The following is a 17,932-nucleotide window of genomic DNA, read 5'->3' as shown; positions in this document are numbered from 1 at the left end:
AAAGAAATAACTTTATTGACGTGTTCTACCGTCCCCCTTCTGGGGATGAACCCATGTTGGTGCTGTGATACTAAGGGGGTAATACAATCTGACAACCGATTGGCTAGTATTTTAGAATATATTTTGTTGTCGGCGTTTAACAGCAAAATCGGTCGATATGACCCAACATGTTCTGATGGTTTACCCTTTTTACAGAAGACTGCAATGGTAGCTTCCATCCATGTTTTTGGTGGGCTACCCAGCTGAGCTTATCACACTGTTTTTAATAGCTCTTTTTTAATATCATGATAAAATTGTACATATACTTCACTGGGTAGTCTATCAGGGCCTGCAGCTTTCCCTTTAGCTAGACGTTTAACAGCCCTATCCAACTCCTCCTCAGTAATTGTGTCCTCTAACCCCTGTGATTCAATTGAATCCACCCTTTTTAACCCTTCTGCTAATATTATATTCCAACTTGATCCCGGAACAGAAGGTCCTTCATATAACTCAGAATAAAATTGTTGGAAAATCTTGAGTATCTCTTGTGGTTCCGATTGTATCGCCCCTACAGAATCTATCATTTGATCAATATTTCTAGCCGATTCTTTAATACGTAATTGAATCGCCAATTTTCTCCCAATTGCCTCTCCATATTCGTGTTTGTCCATCTTAGAAGCAAGATATCTCCTAGCATTTTCTTCTGCCCAAATACCTGATATTTTCGCTCTATCCCTGGCTACCTTGTCCTCTGAAATGGTTAGATCGTCCCCCTTTTTGATTATACCCTGCATTAACAATGTTTCAAAATGAATTAGTTGCTCGTATAATCTATCTAGCTCTTGTCTAGCTTTTTTTTGATTCCTACAGGAAAAGCTAATACATTCTCCCCGAAATCCGGCTTTAGATGTATCCCATATTATTGCTTGTGAACTGGATCCCTTATTCTCTTCAAAGTATAGTTTCATCCACTTCCTATGTGTTCTCTGAACTCCACATTATAAATTAATATTCTATCAAATGTAAAGCTGGATTGTCTAGGTTTATTTAAAGCCATATCAATTTCTAACAGCAGTGGCGAGTGGTCTGAAGAGATTCTAGGGTACACAGAAATTGTAGCACCGTGAATTACTGAAACAGGGGTTAAAAAATAATCAAGTCTGACCAGTTTTTTGTGAGGGTAAGAATAAAACGTATACACACTGTCTTGTGGTCTTAGATGCCCCCACACATCCACCAGCCCATTATCCTGCGCTAAACTTACTAAAGCCTTGTATACTTTTGGTTTATGGCCCTTATACTTAACCGGCCCTTCCTTCATAGCAGAATTAGTCAGATTGATGTTCATGTCCCCACAGATCACTATAGGTTGTGACCAAGTGGTTAACTCCATATTTATCTCTACTAAAGCCTCTCTCTCATCTAAGTTCGCGCCATAAATATTACAAAGCGTAAACTTTTTTCCTTCTACATTAAGTTCAGCTATTGCCCATCTTCCCTTTTTATCGGCCAGAGTTCTGCCTGACACTGCATTGATGCCCTTACACATAATAGCAACCCCCCGTATCAAACTGGTTTGGCCTGTTGCTGTCACAAGTGTAAATCCAAGTTCTCTTAAGACCCCTCTGTTAGACCAGGGTATATGCGTCTCTTGTAAACATAATGGTGTGGTGCTATGTATCTTAATTCAGCAGCAACTTTCTCCTTTCTACAGTTTGCGCACTGGTTTATTCCCAAAGGTGCTCTCGGAGCACCACCTCTGCCTGATCTAGGGCCTCGAGGGCCAAAACCTGAACCACGTCCTCTACCTCCTCCTTTTGCCACTTGCTGTAACAATACCCTTGTCTTCAGATACTTTGCTTTCTTTTTGACTTTGTCTTTATTCTCATTCTCCCTATGCTCGTAGTACTGAGCCATACTCAGTATCACTGATGGGGTGGACATCGTCCAAGTACCCTTGCCGCTTGTAATCATGCAGTGATCTTAGGGAGTAAGTTGGTAACAAACCCATTGACGAATAGTCGAACTCCACCTTCCTGTGCTAAGTCTTGGCCATTAAAATCTAAAAACACCCAGTCAAACCTAGTACAGAAATCAGACACACTCTTGTCTTTCTTCTGTCGACATGCCGTCAACTTATCCCAGTCCACTATCTTTGGCGGAATGAGGGAGTGCATGTAAGTGCATGTAAGTGATGATACTTCCTGGTACAGCTAGTATTTCAGCAATTGGCTTCTTGCCAAGCTTGTGCTCCTTGTCCCATGTTTTATTCTTATCCCACGTTCCACCCTATTCTTGCACAAGATCCTGATCATGTACTTGTCTCCAATTGTCAACTGGTACCAACAAACCGAAAGAAAAATCTATGTCACCTAATGTCATTATAGTGGAAGAGTCAGTTTCCTTCAACTCTTTATAATATGCATTCGGGTTCTTCCTCGGGTCTGGTAACTGACTCTTCAGGGAAATGACCTCACTCCTCTACCAAGGGGTATAAACCCATTGTTCTTGGAATCGAGCATCCACTCGCTGTCTAATTACAATATTTGCAGAATCACGCAACTCCGGTACCTCGGGATGATAAACGTGGTATACCTCTCTCATAGGGTTCTGGGTCCCCATTAAGGGAATCTTCTGGCACAATCAACCTCTATAACCCACCAGGGTAGATACATTACCAAAAACTTTGTTTGTGGCCATGTCCATTATGTACACTCTGTCTTGGATATCATAAATATTCTGCAGTGCCTGTCTCCCAAAACATTGTTCCCACAATTGAATCTGAGTGGTCAACATGTGCTTAAGAGCGGGTTGCTGTATAAAAGACTCATATTCCTTTATCACACTCCAAATATCCTCTACACTATAAATCAGGTGCAGAGCCAATGTACTACCTGATTTGCCACTATCTGCTTCTCCTCTGTTCCCAACGCTGAGCATATTAGCACTTTCCTCACAGGATCCGGCTTCACTAATTGATCGATTTTGAGATGTCCGTGCGCTGGGGTCTGCAACGCTGACTGAGGTGTGGCACTTGAAGAGGACGAAGCAAATGCAGAACTAAGTGCCCCTACAGAAGCATCCAGTAAAAAATGGGCAACGTGCGGAGAGGCATCTATTGCCTGTCGGGGGGTCAAGACAGTGATATTGTGAGTGTCGGTAAGACAGCCCCTGCAGGTGAACCGGAGGAAGCAGGCACTGTAGGGTATATTAGCTGTGGGACATATGGCGGTGGTGGGTGGGAGTCTAGAATATCCTCAATCAGTTCATCTCCTTTCACCCTAGTGACATAGCTTTTATTCACCTGTAACTGACACCTCCTATCTTCACATTCTATCCCTTTTTCTGTTTTTGTCCTGTCATAAGCTACTACCTTCTGTGTAATAGTCTGTGTCTCTCTTTTCCTGTCCAATTTCTCCTCCCTCAAACGTCGTTGCCTGGCTTCCTTTTGCCACACCCTCAAGGAATCGAACATGGACTGCCGACTCCATCTAGAAAACATTTTATCATGCAAAAAAATTATTTTCTGTTCATCGGATGAGCCAGTAAGCGACCATTGCAATTCAAAATTGTCTTTAGTATATTTATTCCACAGTGCATCCAACATAATAGGGGCAATACCATGTTTGACATAAATATCAAAACTCGGGGTGCCCACAAGAGGTGCGGGATGGCTCTCTTCCAACATTGCATCAGCAGAGCGACTACAGCACCCAAAACATCCCAACTTACTGAAACAAGGCATTGTCGATTAAGCACAAACACAGTCCTTGGCATACACACAATGCACACAATCATAGAAATACTTAAATCAACAATGTTCCCTCCTTTATTAAGATTAACTGTCTATTATTTCTATTGATTCTCTTACACGCATTCACTACATTCGCCTCCAAGCACACAACTACGACGCATTGAAAGAACCAATCCAAAAAATCATACTCGAGTCCACAGACCCGTCTGATACAAGACAAGAACCAGTTTCAACATGATTACATGTGTTCGACACACCTCATTGGCTAGTGTCTAAGCAATACAGAACAAGTGGCTTAGTCATACAAATACATACCCGACATAGCCCGTCGGCTCATGTCTACACCAGAGGACTGGCCTCAGCCACAGACCGATACAATACAAAACTGAACAGTCTGTAGACTGCTCCAGAGACCAAAAGACAGGCTTTCACTACAGACCTTCCCTGGACCATTCCAAGAAAGTCCCCAGATCTCCTCTGATACTCTTATGGCTAGAATTGCTCCAGAACTTTCGCAGTGCTTTCTGGAGCCTGCCGCGGACCGCTCCGGAGACTGCCTGGCAGTTGATCTCACACATTACTGTGAACACCATGCGTCTTCTATCAAAAAGTCTCCAATAAACTCACCAAAGATCTGGCAGATTACCTGTAAGCATTCCAGGACCCTTTTTACAAAAATAGCCAATTTCCAATCGGTCCGGTGAACTGCTCACAAGCACTCTGTGGTCCACAACCCACCATATAATGGCGCCAATTTCAACAAATCAAATTGCTTACCTGGTGCACACAGGTCACAGGTTGTTCTCCACTGTCGACTCTCCGGACCAAACGGTCATCTCCAAAGTTCCGCCTTCAGGACTCCAGCCAAGGGCCACTAGCTGGGAATCCACCCGATTGGGGAGGTGGAGAAGCTGAAAGAACCAAAAACTCAATCTTGTACATGGGGGCCCTCAATCCACCTGTCCGACCAAGTACCACTCCGGCCCCTAAGATCTGATTATAGATAATGGGGCCCTAAAAAGCAGAGTTCCTGTTCGGGCGCCATCTGGAGGATGTGGCAGAGTTCTAATAACACGCGGGTGATTACCACCTGCAATGCCTTCCCAAATGAAAAGTCGGTCAGACAGTGGAGAACATACAAACAACGTTTATTAGCATAATACTCTATAGAGGAGCCCTATCAGAGCCTCACCCAAGGTAGAGCATCGAGAGGATTGTTATTGTTATTGTTATTTTTGATTTATAACGTGCTCAATCACCTGCAGGCCTCTAAGCGCTCGGGAATCGATGGTAAAACAACAACTTTAACAATACAGAAAGGCATCCACTAGCCTAGATGGCTCACAAGGACCTCCTAAACAGCAGCGTTTTCAACCCCTTTCTAAAGCGTAGGAGATTCTCTTCCCTGCGCAGTGGCTCAGGTAGTGTTCCATAGCTGAGGAACCAGCACCGAAAAGGCTCTTCCGCCCTTGGTGGCAAGTTTATACTGAGGGCAGACCAATAGTTGAGAGTCTGAAGATCTGAGAACTCTCTTTGGGCTGTACACTGCCAAACGGTCTTTAATGTATGCGGGCGTCATACCATAAATGGCTTTGTGGGCTATACACAAACTTTTAAATTCCACTCGTTCCTTGATGGGGAGCCAATGGAGACTCTGTAACAGGGGGGATGCTTTAGTTCGTCTTGGCAATCTGAAAATGAGACGAGCAGCGTCATTCATCACCACCTGTAGCCTATTTGTCAGAGTTTTTGGTAGCCCAAGGTAGAGGGCGTTTCCGTAATCTATTCTTGAGATCACGGTGGCTGCGACAATGGAACGTAGCATAGATTGGGAAATGATGGGTACTAATTTCCGTAGCTGTCGGATAATATTAGTGCAACTGCCCACCACTGAGGAAATTTGGTTGACCATAGAAAGGTCACAGTCCAATTTGATCCCCAGGCTCTTCACGTTCAGGCTGGGTTTTGGGGCCGGGCCTAGCTCTGCGGGCCAGTAGAGATCACACCATGGTGAGGTGGCGGATGGAATCACCAGGACCTCAGTCTTATCTGGGTTGATTTTTAGGAGGTTTCCTGTCATCCACTGGACCGTGTATCTCAAGATATTCTGAGTGTGGAGTTGAGCGGCACTTGTATTGTCGACACTCAGCAGCAGCTGCGTGTCATCCGCATAATTGTATACTGTGCAGCCCATACTCGCCAGGGAGGCAATCAGAGGCTGCAGGTATAAATTAAACAGCAGTGCAGATAGGGCCGAGCCCTGAGGCACCCCACATTCTAACTTTCCCACTGCAGAGGCTTCTTCTCCAAGTTGTATTCTTTGTGTCCTTCCTGACAGAAATGACTGCAACCAACTAAAGGCCAGGCCTTTGATGCCAAAATCACTCAGTCTTTCCAGCAACAACGCATGGCTGACGGTATCGAACGCCGCTGAAAGATCTAGCAGAATCAGGGCGCTCGGTTTTTTACCGTCAGCCAGGCCTCTCAGTTCATCCAGCACCGAGAGCATCACCAACTCGGTGCTGTGATGTGCTAGGAACCCTGCTTGTCGTTTGTGGAGTAGGGAATGGGACTCCAAGTACACGGACAGGGATTTTAGTACATGTTGTTCCAGTACTTTAGAGAGGAATGGTAGCTGAGAGATCGGCCTGTAATTTTTTAATATTGCGGGGTCTGCACCTGTTTTTTTTAGCAACGGTCTTACACGCGCTTCCTTGAGTTCTGCTGGTAGTTGTCCTGTTTTCAAAGACCTATTTAGGAGGGAGATGACATGCTCCTCCAATAAGGGACGGGCTGCCTGAAAGACTTTAGGTGGGCAAGGATCCGCTGGAGATCCAGACTTGATTCTATCCATCAACTGCTGCAGACTCAGGGTGTCAATCTCTGGAAACAGTGTGATAGAACAGTCAGTTGATTTACGAGGGCCTATAGGTATGACCATCCCGTTAGACATCCCACTTTTTATGTCCTGGATAATGGTTCTTACTTTCTCCAGGAAGTATCCCTGAAAGGAATTGCAGTTTATGGGGGACTGAACACTGTCCGGTTTTTTCGTCAACTCCGACAGGATCTTAAAGGTCTCTTTCTGCACGTTGGCTGCCTTACTTAGACGGGATTCATAATATTCGGCTTTGGCAAGAGTGATATGTTTTTTATATGCGTTCAAAGAGGTTTGGTAGAGGTTCCTGGCTGAGTCCTGTTTAGTTTTCCTCCAGCCTCTTTCTAGGGCTCTGAGTTTCTTTTTGTGGTCCCTCAGTGCTGGCGTGAACCATGGGGCATCCTTACCCGGACCTTTTATCAGCTTCATTTTCATTGGTGCTATCTGATCAATAGCTAGTGTCAAGCATCGCGTTAGATCCGCGTATTGCTGATCCAGACTATGATCTAAGCTCGGAGGGCAGTCTCTAGGCAAGAACACCTTGGTCAGGGTCCTCAAGTCAACCTCTGCCCATTTGCGAATTTTCTTGACCTCCGATGTTGGCTTAATTATTTGGCCCTTGATACGTATCTCGCAGGATATTAAGTAATGATCAGACCAGATACATGGGGCTACCTCTTTCAGTGTTAGGGACGGATCTGTAGTCCACACCAGGTCAAGGGTGTGACCTTTGGTATGCGTGGGGACCTTCACGATTTGTTTGAAATTTAACGCTGACATCAGGGTGTCCAAGTGACGCGTAGGTAAGTCCCAGTGGGGTTTATACCAGTGCAAGTTGAAGTCTCCTGTGACTAGAATTTTCGAGTAGCAGGTGCAGAGGTCTGATATAATGGGGTCAAATAGGTCCTGGAATATTGGATTGACGACACAACACTTACTAATCCATGATAAACCTTTTGGGGGACTTTGGCCATGCCCATAATGGAAAACTACCGGCCGGAGCTGGACTCGAACAACGGAGTTACAGAGCATCTGCCAGTGGGTCGTGTTATCAGCAGCCCAAGGCTCCTGAGCCGAAACCCAGAATTTAACCATGATGGGAGCATCATGAAGTGTCTCCATCGCAATGTAAAAACAACCTCACCCTTATTAGTGAGTGCAGCTGTCACCTTGGACATGTAGACAGAAAATATAATAAATGCAATGTTCTGCTGAAGCGAGCGGTTTCATGTCTAGGCCTAACATGAGCAGAAATACAAACCAGCAATGATTACGAAATTCAAAATGGAGATACTTTAGTCAAGCGGGCCTTTTATACTACAGGCGTAAATTAGTTGGACGCAAATACAAACATCTGTGCACACTAGTTAGTCTAAGTATGCTAACTTTCCAAACATACTAATATGACTAGGAGAAATTAAATTTAAAACCCTCAGACATTGTGCGTCAATGTAGGGAAAAAATACAGCAGGGCTTATTCATGAGCCCCTTCTGACAGTTTAAAGCCGCAGGTGCGTCATTTTCTTGACATACTTGCAGCGTTAATTTTGCGCCAAACTTTACTAAGTAAAATGGGGTTAGCAGCAGTTTTTTCACAGGAATGCCCACCTAGCATTTCATTTTCATTAAGTCCCGCTAACAGAAGTGGCGATCTTGAAAATTCACGTTTACCCTGAAAAAGTGCCGCTAACTGCAGTTAGCGACAACTTGTAAATACTGTGATAATAAAAGCTGCCCTAATGTCAAAAAATTGATGCTACGTCGGCGTTAAGTTCTTGTACATATGCCCTTTTGAGTTAAGGAGGTGGAGTACCTCACTGATTTCCTTATTTATTGATATAGCTTTACAAATGAAATCTACTGAGGGAGTACAAGTTGGCACAGGGCCAGTCCGATTGTTAGCGTCCTAGAGAGTGGCAGTGCCAGCCTGTCCTTGTCATATGCATCACAAGGTTGGCAGCCTCGTGCGATTCAGCAGAATGTCTAGAAGTCAGACACAGCGAGGCCGCTGCGTTTCCCAAAAGCCTTTCCTTTGTGTGCACATAGTGCCTTGAAATCCTTTAACATAAAATGCAGCGCTAGTGACAGCTGACACTCAAAGGCATTTGGTATTTTACATACATGGTTAGGCATCTGCTCTTCCTGACTCCGCCCCTGTGGTCACTGTGGGTTCTTTCTGGGTACACAGCACAGGGAAGAAGTGCGATTAAATGCCAACTGGTGATGGTTCATGGTTGGAGAGCCACAGCTTTGAGGCTTCAGCAGGCTGTGTGTGCACAGACTGGAGGGGGGAAACAACACAGGCCCTGATGAGACCAGATAAGAACTCTCACATTAATCTCTACCGGTCCCTACTGGGCTCTTCGGTCTCCAGAAAAGGAACCTGATCAGAAAGCGCTTTGAGTTTGTTGTAACTGCTTACCCCTTCGTAGAACCTGCAGGGCATGGGTTTTAATAGAGTCAGGGCCATTTATCCTTCCCAGCAAGATACATTCACTTTTGTTAAGTAAGAGTAACAGTTATTTAAAGTGCTTAGAAATGGTGTGGTGGGTGGTAGAACATGTTCACAAAAGATTGCTGATTCCAAGCCGCAGTGTATCTGCCTGTAAGTGGGTGGATGTGCTTGCCTTCCAGATGGTTGCATGTCAACTGGGACACCAGACTTCAGGTGCAAGTGTTCATTCAAGTGGCACTAAAATGTTAAACAAGAAGCCAGGCTGTTGGAGGCCAAAGTGCAGAAAAGAGTGCACTGCTGGAGGAAGGCAGTGCAGGACCCCATCTTTCCCCTGAATGTTCTATTATTATTTGAGCATCTGTTGTGGGTTTATTATTCATAAACATTAATACTCACAATCCAGGTATTCTTTTGGAAGTGCACATGCCGAGTTATTCTTATTGTGCTCTCATGGAAAGCAGAAACCGCAGACAGAACAGAAAAAGCTCATCACAGGAAACACACCAGGAGGAAAAGCCTGCAATCTTTCCCACTTTTCCCTCTGTATGAGCACCACGGAGTAAACACCTCCTCCCACATTATAGGAATTTGTCCATTTAGCTTGGCCTCTGCCAGTCGGAGAACTTCCCTGATGAGATTCCTATATAAACAGAGCGGGGTTGGATGTGTAAGGTGGGGATGTGTCACTGGAGAAGAGTAAGTCAAGGACGGGATGGAAATGAAAATAAAACTGAAGTTGTGACGCCCCTGTCTGTGCTCTGCTTTACTCCTCTCCATATCTCTTTTGTCCTGCAGGTTGTGGAACTGCTCTTTCACTGGTTCATGCTGCGAAGATCTCATCTCTGTCCTGGAAACAAACCCATCTCTCACCGAGCTCCACCTGAGCTACAATAATCTGAGAGACTCTGGAGTGAGGAAGTTGTGTGAAGGCCTCAATCATCCTGACTGCAAATTACAGACATTAGGGTATGGAACTGTCCAGTTATTTTCACGTCATTGATTTCTAAAATATATATTGTAGGTGGTGCTCACACACATATTTTATAATATTGTGGGAAAGGCACATCTATTCCTTGACAGTAAAATGTGTGCAAAAAGTGAGGATTGTGAAGTGGGGTTACCCAAGTCCGAGAACTGAGTTTGGAGCAAACCCCCATATTGGTGCTGAAGGGCACACATTAAATCTTGTTTTTCAGGTATTTGGACTAAAATGTCAACAGTGGTGCAGATCTGCCCATAACTCCCCGGGCACCTTCTCCAACATGCGCTCCGCCCATTAACAGATCTGCTGCTGGCCTTAAACTTCCATATTCAAGATAGATATGGACAGAACGAGAAGGAAAGTACATCTAATCGTAGATAGTCAGGGGCGTAACATGAAGGGGGTGTAGAAGGCGGAACCCCCCCTAATAACTTCTTAAAGTCCACTCTCAACCTCTTTACAGCCCAATGACAGCTGGTCATCACTCTCATATGACATCATTGCTGGAAGTGTGATATATCCCCTAGTGTGTGTGTGTGGCTCTGTGTGTGTCTGTGTGCACCTGTGTGTGTCTGTGTGTCTCTGTGTGGCTCTGTGTGTTTGTGGCTGTGTTTGTGTGTGTGGCTGTGTGGCTGTGCATACCTGTGTGTGTTTCTGTGTGTCTGTGTGGCTCTGTGTACTTGTGTATGTGTGTGTGGTGGCAAGTGGTTTATTGGTAGGGGCAAATGTAGGTCTTCCACTAGCAATAAGGCCACTAACACTCTATAGGGCTCAGAATAGGTCTTTGAAAATTATTCCTGTACTCAACCCTTGGTAACGTGTCTGCAAGCAGGCAGGCTTAACTTCAAAGACACATATGTGAAACATTTAAAACACCAATTCAGTAAATAATGGAGACACAATTCATAACAAAAATCCAACACCAATTTATAAAAATAGGAAATATTTTTGTCTTTAAAATGACACTAAAACGACAAAAATCCTATGTAGGGAACCTGCAATATGAATTTTCCACTTTATATAGCACTTAGAAACCTAGAGCAGCATATTAGGATATCTGGTCGCGATAGACCGGCTCATAGTCAAAGTTTCAGGCCGACCGCGATGGAGCCCTGAGCGGCTATGCCTCACGGAAGGTCCTGGTCACAGTTTTTACCTTTGGACTTAGAAACTTTTCTGGAGCTTTGTCTCGTGTGGTCCCTGCATGCTCTTCACCAGGCCGGATTTGGTGAGGGTTCGCTGTCCTCAGATGACTTCTTCTCCAGGTCAAACTCTGGAAGTCAGGCCTACAGAGCTTTCAGTGGGGCGAACCTAGATGGCTTGGCCAGCTCGCGGTTGAAGGCAGGCGGCTTGGCCGGCCAGGTTGAGTCGGTCCCCCTATGGAGCTTTTTTCTAAAGTTTCTCCAAAGTTCCCCAAACTTTTGGAACTTCTTCCTGAAGTTCCCCAAGGGGTCCCAAAGTGTCTCAAACTCACTCCAGGGGTCTGGAAGCTCCAAGATGGTTGTTGAAAGTTGAAGACTTCAGTTCCTGCAATCCATTTGGACAAAATCCTTAAAAATGCACTGGTGTTCTCCAGGTTAAGGATTCTTTATGGTGATGATCCAGGTGAGCCCTGTTAACCTATAGCCCTCTTTAGTTATTTTACAGCAAGGTAATCTACATGGCTGTGATTCCAGATGGTGCAGTCTTCTAAGGGCAGGCCTTAGAAATTGTGCATCAAACTTCTCAGCATGGCACCACGTCTTGCGTTCTTAAGTTTCAAGCAGCAGATATGAGAGTCTCTGCCCCTCTCAGATACTTATTCCAAGTTCTCTAGGTCAAGCAGGAGGTCACTCCTGACCAATGGGAGCAGGGAACCCCCAATGGTTTGACCACATCCTGTAGAGTGTGGCATTATTTTGTTCCATAGTGTACCAAGTCCTCCAAATTCATAATGGCTTATTTTCTAGCAAGGAGTTAAGAGCTGGCTACACATACCCCTAGGATGGCTAATTATCAATAACTCTCCCGCCTGCGTCTGCTCATTCCTTCCTTAAGCATAGCATCTGGATGGGTTCAAAGAAGTAGAGTTGTAAATGACACTGAGGCCTTCCCCTTTCCTTTGAAGACCAGGGTTTACGACTCCTCCCCCTGCTCTGGCATTCCTGTGTAGCAGCACACTGCCCTCCAAGCAGGGCTGGTTAACCCCAAGCGCTCTTTTTCTCCTCTTCAAGGCAGCATGGCTAATCCACTTAACTTTGACCAATCAGGACAGACCACTGGAAGGCTGAATCTGGACTTACAAACAAGAAAGTATTATAACGTCTTGTATGTACATTTCAGGAGAAATTCAACAATATCATATTGTTGGACTTATCACTACCATTCTGGGAAGTCTTTGAATGGTAGTTCTATCATTCTCCTATCATAAGTTATTAGTTAATAACCTCTTGCCATGTTAACCTATGTGGCATGGGATTTGCAATGCGAACAATGACTTGGGTCATCTTTCCAGCATTAGGGCTTATAAAAACATATCTTATGAGTACTCCGCTTATATCTAGAGGACCCCAACCCATGGAAGATTTAGGGGAGATTTTAGGGGTTCTGAATCTGTAGAAATATTGAAGATCCTCCCTCCACAGTGCTCCTAGCATCGAAGTTGAATTTGGGCAGCGCTTAATCACAATGTGGGAAGTGAAATGTGAAATTTCACTTAACCCATGGCATCTAAAACTCATTTTATAAGGGTCTACCTTATAGATACCTTAGCCCTCACCCCTGGGACACCTAGCTGAGACCCTGGTGGTCCCTAATATGCCAGAACATTGTAGGTTATCCATTTTAAGTACCCCAAACATCAAAGTCGAGTTTAGGCACAATTTACTTTTGAAAAGCAGTCCTGCCACCCAGGGCTACTTTTAAACAGAAAACAGGCTTCAATAGTGCACACATGCAAGTGCAGAAGTGCAGAAAAAGCTGCTGGTCTCTAAACTGCAATGCCCTATTGTGGATAGGGACTTCTAGGTAGTTTCAATCCCCCTGCCCTATTGGTTACTAGGGTCTGATAGGGTAGGTCATGCCAATCACAGGGGTACCTCATACCATAGTGTACCCTTTTATTGATTTGAGTTTTATATAGCACTGGCTAGACCCGGATGTATTAGAGCGCTTTACATGAGGTTCCACAATGTTTCAAAGTTACAAAACATTACAAGTTACATCTGTTGCTAGAAACATTTAAAGAGCATAGAAGACGAGCGAAGAGGAGAGTAGAAGGGGGTGAGGAAGAATGGTAGAAGGGAGATAGGGTGGAGAGACAAAGGAAAGGCGAGGAAGAAGCCATAGCAGGGAAACGAAGAGGAAACTCTGATTCCAGTCCTGGATTTTTTCAACAGCAAATTATTGCTACCTGGTATGTCAGTCAAATGAATTCAATAAAAGCAAAACAAGGCTACAAAACTCCTAATGCATCAGGCTGGCACTTAAATACCTGGCATAAAACATTTTAACATAACATAACATAACATAAGATGGAGATAAATGTGAGAGGCAGATAGAAGAGGAGGAATAGACAGAGGGTAGAGACAAATGGATACAGCAAGAGGAGGAAAACAGAAGAGAAAAGTGAGGGAACAAGAACAACAGAGTGGAGCTAAGCAGTGCGATGTAGATGAATGAGGCAGAATTAAAGAGACGGAAGGGAAGGACAACAATACGATATAAAGAGACAAAGGAGCAGAAAGAACACCTACAGAAAAGCGAGAGAGTATGAGGGCCCAACGAGGGAGAAGGTGGAGAGCGTTGAAAGATAAAGACAGAAATTGGAAGCAGAGGGTCAGGGGCAGAAGAGAAAGTCATCCGGGAGGAGATCCCATGTCATAGCATAAGAAAATATTGGGCTTATTTATGAGCCGTTGCGTCACTTATGCCCCACTGGTGCGTCTTTTTTGTGACGCACCAGCAGAGTAAAAAATGCGCCTTGGTGCGTCATATTTACAAAGTGACGCATCTAGGTAGATGCGTCACTTTTGTAAACCCCTGCACCACATTATACCTGCGCCAGGTATAATGTATGCAGGGTGGGCGTTTTGACGCAAGTAAGCCTCGTACAAATGACGCAGTGAAATCTATTAGATTTCACTGCGTTACTTCTAGGATGCAAATGCATAATTATCTTATGCCTGCCTCACAGCAGGCGTAAGACTGGCGCAGGCACATTGCAATGGGACTTGCCCATGATAAATGGCCCATTGCTGAAGTTGCATCAGTTTTGTGACACACTCCAGCAATGCGTCATTGTTGCACCTACAGATACATCAAAAATACTGACATATTTGTAACTCCTTGCGATATCATGCATCATATTGTAAATATAACGCATCCAGCATGTCTCAAGGTGGGCGCAATGAAAAGTGACGCATTCCTGTTTTCAGGCAGCGATGCGTCACTTTTCATAAATGAGGCCCTACGAGCCAGGGATGCGCCAGTTATTGTGTGTCACGGCAGACACATCTTGCGCCACCATGGAAGCGCTGCATTTACAATGCGTCAAACCATGGGGCAAGAATAGACAGATGTGTGACTCATCTGCTGCCGTAAAGGTGACGCATTGCTGGAGTTGCGTCACGAGCGTGACGCAGCTCCAGCAAGGCTTGGGTGCCCCTATGCTTAACATGCTGCGTCAATCCTTACGCCTGCTTCAAGAAGGCACAGGGTTTTGACGAAGCATGGCCGTAAAAGTGACTGAGTGAAATCTTGTAGGTTTTACTCAGCCACTTTTAGGAGGTGTTCCTGCGCCAGAACGCCACCCCCTGCGCCGGAACACCCACATGTGGCGCAGGGCTTTACAACGTGCTGCATCTCCCTAGATAACAGAAGGCTGTGGATGGCAGTAATTGACACCAGAAATACTGGGGAAACTAATTTGCACCCTAAATCTCAAATACAGCCCCTCCTCGATTTTGCTGAAAAGGAAGCAGGACTTAAAAAAGAATTGTAACAAAACAAATTACTACGGGTGCGTGGCCGGGACCCTAGTGTTCATAGGTGTTTTCACTGTATTCTAAATGTGTCTCTTTCAGCATAGCACTGGCCCTGCGCCTGGTTATGCAGAGCCCAGGGTCAGTCAGAGTCTGTTACCACCTGCACCAGTCCGCAAAAAGTTAGGGGGCTACCCAGGGCACAGGATGAATTTGCAACAGTGTGTTTCTATGTGTGTCAGTGAGGCTGTGGTGTGTGTGTGTCTGTGTGTTTGTGAGTGGGTGACATGTAGGGAGCAAGCACAGCAGTCAGGCCATTTCATTTGCCTGATGGTGCAGCAGCCCCTGACAGTCATTCACAATGCTTGCCTGGATGACCTGGAGAAACAGCAAATCCTCTGAAGAGCGCACCTCCCACAAGAATGCCATGACAGACTACCGCAAACACATCAAATCCACCAAAAGGACCTTCATCCAGAGCAAGATCCTTGCCAACTCAAGCAACTCCAAAGAACTCTTCAACATGATCCAGTAATTCACCAAACCCTACAGCAAAACCACGACATCACCCCCTAACAGGACCTCTGAAACAAGCTTTGATCCTACTTCCATCTGAAGATCAAGGGCCTCTACAACAACTTCAATGGCCAGACAACTGACTCCGAAACTACTCCATCCTCCAGCAACCCCAGCGATCCCGACATCTCCTCCTGAACCCTAGTCACCACCGTAGACACCACATCGAACATTAAAGACATCCACTCAGGAGCCCCAATGGAGCTACAACACACCATCAACACCACCTTCCAAACAGGTATCTTTATCGATGACTGGAAACACGCAGAAGACAGACCCTACTCAAGAAGCCATCACCAGATCCCACGGACCTCAAAAACTACCGACCTATCTCCCTCCTCCCCTTCGTGGCCAAAGTCACAGAGAAGATCGTCAACAACCAGCTAACGAAATTCATCGAAAAAAACTCCATTCTCGATCCCTCCCAATCCGGATTCCACAGCAACCACAGCACTGAGACAGCCCTACTTGCCGCCACAGACGACATCTACACCTTCGTCGACCAAGGACACACTGCAGCCCTGATCCTACTCGACCTTTCTGCAGCCTTCAACACCGTCTCGCACAGCACACTCACCGCCAGACTCCATGAAGCCGTCATACAGGGAACCGCTCTTGACTGGCTCGGCACCTTCCTCGCAGGCAGAACCAAAACAATCAGACTTCCACCCTTCCTCTCTGAACCCACAGAAATCAACTGTGGAGTACCCCAAGGATCGTCGCTCAGTACCACGCTCTCCAACATCTACAGTACGGACTCAGCATAGTATCCTACGCGGATGATTCCCAGCTCATCCTTTCCCTCACCAAGGACCCCTTGTCACCACCAGACTCAACTTCCAGGAAGGATTGAAAGATGGCGCATCCTGGATGAGCAGCAGCTGCATGAAGCTCAACTCAGAGAAGACAGAGGTCCTCGTCCTCGGACCCTCTCCCTCTGCTTGGGACAACTCGTGGTAGCCCACCACCCTAAGCTATCCCCTCGCCCCCACAGACCACACCCAAAACCTTAGCATCGTACTCAACTCTTCCCGCTCCATGACCCGACAGGTCAACGCTGTTGCCTCTGCCTGCTTCAACACCCGCAGCATCCTCCGAAAGACCTTCCAATGGATCCCCCTGAAAAAAGGAAGATTGTCACCCAGGCACTCATAACCAGCAGACTGGACTACGGAAACGCCCTGTATGCCGGGATCAACAAGTCTCTGCTCCACAAACTCGAGGTCATACAGAGCACCACAGCCAGACTCATCCTTGGCATCCCTCGACATGAACACATCACCCAGCACCTGTGTAACCTTCACTGGTTCCCCTTTGAGAAAATAGTAACCTTCAAAGGTACTCACCCACCCCTACAAATGCCTCCACAACACCGAACCCCAATACCTCAATGACAGAATCTCCTTCCACGTACCCAAGAGGAACCTCCGATCCGCCAGCCTCGCTGAATCCCCGCGCATCTGTAGAACAAGAAGGGGTGGAAAAACATTCTCCTACATCACTGCCAAGACCTGGAACAAGCTGCTGATCAACATCAGACACGCCCCTACCCAGCACATCTTTCGGAAGACCCTCAAGATATGGCTCTTTGACAGACCCGAGCTGCCCCCCTCTAGGGCCTTGGGACCCTCAGGGGTGAGTAGCATTCTTAAACTCCTTGATTGATGGATTGACTGATAACCCCAGAGAACCCACAAGCAAATGAATATATTTGGGATTCACATGCCATAAAGCAATGCTCTAAGTGGTGTTGTGGACCCAAATGCCGAAAGCATCCATCATCTACATGCAAAAACAGATGTCTGTGTTGAATGCTTTTAGTTTCAGTCAGACCAGGGGTCTCCAACCTTTTCTGTAGTGAGAGCTGCTTCTGATCTGGAAAATCATTGTGAGCTACTGAAGGCCAAGAAACCTGCGCATTGTTACCAAACACCCCCACCTCCACCGACTCCAAGGCTAATGTCCTTAGAGGCAGATACTACGGTTTGATCAAAATACTTGAACTAACGGCACTATGAGAGGGAAGCCATGTATGTCAACGAGAGCGTGGTCTGTGGAGATGTATTAACATGTGTGTGCATGAATTAGATATGTGTCTGTGTGACTGCGAGCCTGTGTTGTATGTACTTGTGGAACAGGACATACCTTTCACCATATGTGGCACTGTTACATGTATACTGCAAATACACAACTATTTTAAGCCCTTCCCAACTAGGCCTTTTAACCCCCTGTGCTAAGCCTTTTTTTGCCTATTTGGGGTAGTTCGGGCCTAGGCCCCAGCAACTTTTTGACCACATAAGGTATCCACGCCAAATTTGCGTCCTTTTCTTCCACCATCATGGGGTCT

General features: G+C 45.8%; 1 protein-coding gene across 1 annotated transcript in view; it reads left to right on the top strand.

Moving 5' to 3' along the window:
* Positions 1-17,932, top strand: part of LOC147693316 (NACHT, LRR and PYD domains-containing protein 3-like) — a 1,315,468-nt gene that overhangs the window by 968,308 nt on the left and 329,228 nt on the right. Inside the window, exon 9 of the mRNA XM_086933670.1 lies at positions 9,862-10,032. Within this exon, the coding sequence (XP_086789796.1) occupies positions 9,862-10,032 (171 nt within the window). The remainder of the gene's footprint in view (positions 1-9,861; positions 10,033-17,932) is intronic.

This window comes from Lissotriton vulgaris, chromosome 8 (assembly GCF_964263255.1).
Source record: "Lissotriton vulgaris chromosome 8, aLisVul1.2, whole genome shotgun sequence".
Lineage (NCBI taxonomy): Eukaryota > Metazoa > Chordata > Amphibia > Caudata > Salamandridae > Lissotriton > Lissotriton vulgaris.
This window is presented reverse-complemented; position numbering and strand designations above follow the sequence as displayed.